Source organism: Lactuca saligna, chromosome 6 (genome assembly GCF_052625555.1).
Source record: "Lactuca saligna cultivar CGN05327 chromosome 6, ASM5262555v1, whole genome shotgun sequence".
In the NCBI taxonomy this organism is placed as follows: Eukaryota; Viridiplantae; Streptophyta; class Magnoliopsida; order Asterales; family Asteraceae; genus Lactuca; species Lactuca saligna.
In genome coordinates, this window is record NC_136422.1 from 63012062 (window position 1) to 63018363 (window position 6302).

Sequence of the window (6302 nt, forward strand, 5' to 3'; positions counted from 1 at the left end):
TTTCTTATATGAACATAAAATTTTGTTTTCGTTTAACCTTTAACCTACTTTTAGGTAGATTGTAATAAGATATTTAAAACATAATTTAAATATCTTATAATACTTGTAGCATAAATTTGTATAGAAATTGGATTATACGGACGATGACGAGTTCAATATTATACTAACGTCATTGTTTTGTGGCAAATAATTGGTTATAGAAAACTTTGGTCATTGGTTTTATGGAGCTTAATGACGTTTATTTCTATTTATAATTCGAAACAAGAAAATTTTCCAGATCTTTATTGAAAGAGTAAAAGAGTTGAAACAATTTTTTTTTTTTACCTTTTTCATAAAATTTACCAAAATAATGAAATTTTTCTGGAGGTAAACGAGTAAAAAATAATTTACTAGTAAATAATATACATTTGAATTTTTTATCTAATAATAAAGACTTTTATTAGCAAAATAAATTTAATTTTTTTTTTTATATATATACTAAAGCAAAATATTAAATTTTTTCTAAAAATTTCCGAAAAAATAGTGTATTCGTCTTTGGGTGAACGAAGCCAACGTGTAAAAACATAAATTTGAAACCACAGGTGCCAAAGTCATCAAAAATGAAACTAAAGGGGGCAAATATGCCACTACGCGTTGAAGGGGGGCGTGGTGCTATTTGAATCACCACTTTCCTTTGGATCAAAACCTCTTTGCTTCAAAGCCCAAACCCTCGCTCTCTGTGGCCGCCGAAACTCCTTTCACTCCCTCTTCCTAGGGTTTCTCTCTATCCCCTTCAAAACCCCAAACTATTTCTGGGTTTTATACCCTGTTTTTGAAGATCTATCAATCTATCATCTCCAACCATGGCAGCCGTTGCTCCTCCCGCAGATCGTATCCTCTGTTTACTATGATTTTCCTTTACTGAATTGTTTTTGCTGTAGCTCGATTCGAATTGCTTTGTTTTTTTATAAATTTAAATATGGTTTCATAGATCTGAGTTCTATGTGATTTGTAACCATGTCGATTGTATGTCACACAAAACCGAATCATAATTCCGAGATTCGTGCTTGATCTTTTCTGATTTGGATAAAGGTATTCCTTTTTTCTATTTCTGTATCCCGTTCGACTAACTTTTTTGAGTTTTAGTAGATCCTCACGAACTATCGATTTCTATTTTGGTTTAAATGTTTATAGCGACCAATTTCTTTGAAACAATTGGATTTCCTTTACTTATCGTACTACAGAAGCTGCTGATTTGTTGAAGAATATGTCATTAGACTCTCAATCCAAGACCTTGGAGACTTCAGAGTCTGCTAAGAAGGTGAGGACTTTTCATAAATTTGGTAATTTGTGATAATTTTCTCGATAATTTTACAAGTTTCGTCAATACTCGTTAACATCACCATAAACCTGATCATGTGGTTTGTTTACACCTTGCAGCCTTCTGTTGAAACCGGAAACAATGGCATCATTCAAAGCCAACCTTTCGAAAGGTCTCTTACACCATTGATTCCAGATTTCATGGATCCAACAGTGGCTTACTTTCCCAATGGCTACCCTTCTCCTGCTTATTACTATGGAGGTTATGATGGCGCCACCAATGAATGGGATGACTATTCAAGATACGTAAACCCTGAAGGAGTCGACATGTCACATGGTGCTTATGGAGATAATGGCTCACTCATGTATCCTGGTTATGGCTACACACCTTATGGTCCATATTCACCAGCTGGTTCACCAGTTCCAACCACCACCCATGATGGTCAAATCTATGGAGCTCAACATTACCAATACCCTACTCCATACTTCCAACCCATGGCTAACACCCCTTCCGTCCCTCTGAAAGTGGAGAATTCCAGATCTACCCCTGTGGACACCACCACCGGAAATCCCAATTCCATCACAAAGGGAAACACGAATTCCGCCCCTGTGAGACCACCAGTGTATCAGAATTCAGGTTTTAACCGCGGTGCTCATAACTCGTTTCAAGATCCAAGATACGGGTTTGATGGGGTCCACTCTCCAATACCATGGTTAGACACCCCATTAAGAAACAATAACATCACTCCTCCTTTATTAAACACAAATGGGTTTTCTTCAAAGAATCAGAATGTTCGTCCTCATTCTCATCTCATGGTATGTAAAAGACTAAAAATCCAACCTTTCTTCATTACCTTTTCACATTCTTTAATCTTGATTCTTGATTAATTTACAATAAATGATTTGTTTGATTTGTAGAGTCCCAGACCAATGTCTGGCATAAATGCAGCAAATGCATACATGAATAGAATGTATCCAAACAAGTTATATAGCCAATATGGAAGCAACTATAGTTCTTATGGGAATGGCTGGATGACTGTTGATAACAAATACAAGCCTAGAGGAAGAGGAGGAAACGGTTTCTTTGGTTACACCAATGAGAACATAGATGGTCTTAATGAGCTAAACAGGGGACCTAGAGCTAGGATAACAAGACCCCGAATCACCATATCTGTTAAAGGACAGAATGGTAATTTGACAAACATTGTTGGTATCGATAAGGTGTGTGCAGCTCCAGATAAAGACCAATACAACCACGCTGATTTCCCTGAAACTTATGAAGATGCCAAGTTCTTTATTATTAAATCTTATAGTGAAGATGATGTTCATAAGAGCATCAAGTATAACGTGTGGTCAAGTACACAAAATGGAAACAAGAAACTTGAAGCTGCATATCAGGAGGCTCAACAGAAGCCTGGAAGATGCCCTGTTTTTCTTTTCTTCTCGGTATGGTTAATTACGGTTTTACCCTTGTGTTTTTATTTTTTTTACTAGTGTTTGATTTTTTGTGATTGGTTTTGTAGGTGAATACAAGTGGACAATTTGTGGGTGTTGCGGAAATGGTGGGGCCCGTTGATTTTAACAAAAGCTTGGAGTATTGGCAACAAGACAAGTGGATTGGTTGTTTTCCTGTAAAGTGGCATATTGTTAAAGATGTGCCTAATACTTTATTGAAGCATATTATTCTTGAAAACAATGAGAATAAACCTGTTACAAATAGCAGAGACACCCAAGAGGTATTTCCTTTTAGATTTTTTGTTTTTAATTTTGTGGTTTGGTTATTGAAAGTTGGGTTTTTATTTTTGTATCAGGTGAAATTGGATCAGGGGTTACAAATGATTAAGATATTTAAGGAGCATTCAAGTAAGCAATGTATATTGGATGATTTTGAGTTTTATGAAGATAGACAGAAGAGGATTCAAGAAAAGAAAGCAAAACAACAGCAGTTTCAGAAACAGACATGGGAAGAAAAACTCACCACTGTTGAGAACAACAAGAAAGATGAAGTGGAAAACAATGTTGAGGCTAAAACGACAGTGAATGGTGTCGTTGCAAATGGTTGCTAGATGATATGTTTTTAAGGATAAATGTATACAAAAACGAGGTTTGAGGTTTGAGGGGGAAGGAAGACATGTAATATAGGAAGGTTTTAGGTTTCTAACAGGTTTTCCATGTCTTTTTTTTAATATGCTCTTTTTTTTGGTGTTATATTTTTATGCTTTTGTGTTTATTTGTTTGATTAATGCGTAGTAGTTTTTCATAATGGCATAATCCTCCTCCCTTGTAAAATCAAGTCCATGAATACATTTGTGTCTCATCTTTCTTTATTTTAGGTTTATTAACTATAAGAAACTTATTTCTACAAAAGCTAAGATTTTTTTTTAAAAAAACTTACGAAAAACATATTTAACAAGAAAAAAAATCTCCAAATATGTTTTGCAATTCAGGAAAACTCGTCGTATGGTTTTTATTTAAATTCTTTAAATGGTTAAAACAAACAAATATTGATATTTGGGGAATTTGGTCTATAAGTAAATAAAATTTTACCAATGTTTTAAGGCAATTTAACTTTATAGTCGTCCAGATTGATACGACAATAATGAGTCGATTAAACGAAAGGTACTACTAACTTTTCTATAAAACTCATGTTATTGTTTTCAAGCTAAACAAAACCACCCTCAAAATTGTCTAAAAAACCCTACTTAAAGAGCCACAAAATTCAAAATTCTTCTGGATGATATATTTGTTCAATCGACGAATAAAATTGGCATAAAAGCCAAATACAAATTTAATTCTCTCACCCATACACTACTGTTGATTCTTTCTAAACTCTGTTAGCACGGGATATATATTCTCAAAGGCAGTGTATGTCTCTTCTCTAACCTACAACAAAACACCATAAAAAAAAGTTATAAAAATAAACAAATAAAAATTATATATATATATGTATGTATAAACTATTAAAATCTCACACCTTAGCTCCAGTAAGAACAATTTTCCCAGAAACAAAAATAAGCAACACGATTTTAGGTTGCTTCATACGGTAAATCAATCCAGGAAACAGTTCCGGTTCATACTGCAAAAATAATAAATAATTAATAATTATTTAAAATAAGTTGAGTTTGATTAATGAAACAAATAAAAAGAAACTTACACTTGAGAAAGCACCATGAGAGTATGCAAGTCCTTCGAGTCTAATTGGAAATTTCACATCACATGATCCAACTATATTCTGGATTTTGAAATCCTAAAAAATTACACAAAATATTACATTGAATTTTTATTTTTTTAAATAATATGAGAGTGTTTAAGTTTTACCTTAAATTTAGCCGGGAAACCAAGCTTTTGTATAATTCGGGCATACTGGAAAAGAATCAAGTCTTTAAGCATACAATAAAAGAAAAAAAAAAAAAAAAACGAAAATAGTAACACTATATGATTGATTTAGCCTTTATCTCCAAAAAAAAGATTTAAATACCAGAATATTTGTAGAGACTGTGTTTTTTCTTTAAATAAAAAGATTATAATAATATTCATGTACCTTTCTTGCTGCTAATTTTGATTGCTGTTCACTCTTGGCTCCTGTACAAACCTGAAGAAACAAAGTACAATATCCATATGAATATGAAGAAAAACAGCAAAATTAAAAGGGAAATAAAAAGATACTTTGAATACAATGATATTTGCTTGATACTAAAATATAAATTTAAAAGAAAAAAACTTTACCATTTTCCCAGAAGCAAATATTAGTGCTGTAGTTTTGGGTTCTCTTATCCTCATAATAACAGCAGCAAAACGCTGGATGAAGTAAAAGGGTATCAGATTTTTATGATTATTTCTTCATCTGTGATTAAAACATTCAAAACTAATTTCTAGAAATACTACATACCTTAGGGTTGTATTCTGCATTTCGAGCCTGTAATGCTATAGCTTTCAAATCCAACTTGCAGTCAAGATTCACAGTAGACACTATGTTTCTACAAATATATATATAAAAAAACATTGTAAAAATAACGAAAGCACAAACTACTGAAAACCAAGAGTGATGCTACTTGTTCTCACCAAAGAAGAATCAATTAAGAACTTACTGAAGAGTAGGGACAATTCCAGATGGGTGTCTGATGAGATCAACCGGTTGGCTTCCTTCAAGCGCTTGATCCGCCATCAAACTCTCCTCCTTATCCCCTCTCTAACTCTACAGTTCAATCAACAACTTCAGCGAATGAACCTTTTCCGAATCAAATTAGTCCTACAAAAAGAATCATCGCCATAAACCAACTTTCCCAAACCCGTATTCGAAGCTATTTTAGTTTCGTAATTCACTAATTCTTTGATTTACAGATGCTACTAATGTAAAATTAAATCTACAGCATACAGACTATTAATAATCTCCCGATTACAGACCAGAAAGTAGTGATTCTTTAACTATCCGGCCACCCTCTTCGAATGTGAGATCTTAGATTAGGGTTTCTGAAAATTCCGAGATGGGTTTCGAAATTAAAATCAATGGGAAACGCAGGAGACTGAGAATTGACGAGCGTTGCAGGTGATTTGATGTAAGGCGGGTAGGAATTTGAAAGAGTAGATGTTTATATAGGTAAGGGAGATTCGAAGGTGGATATATAGAAGGGGGATGAGAAGCACTGAACGAATGAACGATATGGGAAGCAAGGGTTGGGTCTCGAATGGTTATGTCATGGGCGGCTTTGGATGTCTTTTATATCATGCCGTAAATACCCCTGTTTAGTCAACGCGTTCGTGGGTATTAAATTGTTAATTGTAAATAGTAAATTGTAATGAGAAATTGTTTATTAAATAATTAACTTTTCGGTTAGTTTTATTTCTGTATTTTTTTGTATACGTCTAGATAAATTTTTTTTAGAATTGTTCATCTATGATCATTATGATCGACTATACAAGTTAAATCCGATCATAATGGTCATCTGTAAACACTTTCAACAAGTTTGTTACTTAAATGTGTATAAAAAAAGAAGTTACTTAAA

At 33.4% G+C, this 6302-nt stretch overlaps 2 protein-coding genes across 2 annotated transcripts; one reads left to right on the forward strand and one right to left on the reverse strand.

Annotated features, from left to right (window-relative positions):
* The first annotated feature begins 679 nt into the window (after positions 1 to 679).
* Positions 680 to 3507, forward strand: LOC144999866 (YTH domain-containing protein ECT4-like). The gene is made up of 6 exons (XM_078959025.1): positions 680 to 870; positions 1224 to 1300; positions 1420 to 2115; positions 2218 to 2745; positions 2823 to 3035; positions 3111 to 3507. Exons 1-6 carry the CDS (start codon positions 843 to 845, stop codon positions 3363 to 3365), a joined length of 1797 nt encoding a protein of 598 aa, XP_078815151.1. The 5' UTR covers positions 680 to 842; the 3' UTR covers positions 3366 to 3507.
* A 400-nt stretch (positions 3508 to 3907) lies between these two features.
* Positions 3908 to 5987, reverse strand: LOC145002250 (TATA-box-binding protein). Its single transcript, XM_078961554.1, has 9 exons — positions 5704 to 5987; positions 5388 to 5548; positions 5189 to 5276; positions 5026 to 5097; positions 4841 to 4891; positions 4618 to 4662; positions 4454 to 4546; positions 4274 to 4375; positions 3908 to 4182 (listed from the first exon to the last, which is right to left on the reverse strand). Exons 2-9 carry the CDS (start codon positions 5462 to 5464, stop codon positions 4108 to 4110), a joined length of 603 nt encoding a protein of 200 aa, XP_078817680.1. The 5' UTR covers positions 5465 to 5548; positions 5704 to 5987; the 3' UTR covers positions 3908 to 4107.
* Between the last annotated feature and the right edge of the window lie 315 nt (positions 5988 to 6302).

Excerpts from the sequence above, each read along its gene's own strand:
- LOC144999866 (XM_078959025.1), top strand. The coding sequence starts at position 843 with ATGGCAGCCGTTGCTCCTCCCGCAGATC. Across the intron at positions 871-1,223 it reads CGTTGCTCCTCCCGCAGATC|AAGCTGCTGATTTGTTGAAG; the intron begins GTATCCTCTGTT and ends ATCGTACTACAG. Across the intron at positions 1,301-1,419 it reads CTTCAGAGTCTGCTAAGAAG|CCTTCTGTTGAAACCGGAAA; the intron begins GTGAGGACTTTT and ends TACACCTTGCAG.
- LOC145002250 (XM_078961554.1), bottom strand. The coding sequence starts at position 5,464 with ATGGCGGATCAAGCGCTTGAAGGAAGCCAACCGGTTGATCTCATCAGA. Across the intron at positions 4,663-4,840 it reads CAAAATTAGCAGCAAGAAAG|TATGCCCGAATTATACAAAA; the intron begins GTACATGAATAT and ends ATTCTTTTCCAG. Across the intron at positions 4,183-4,273 it reads TTGTTCTTACTGGAGCTAAG|GTTAGAGAAGAGACATACAC; the intron begins GTGTGAGATTTT and ends GTTTTGTTGTAG.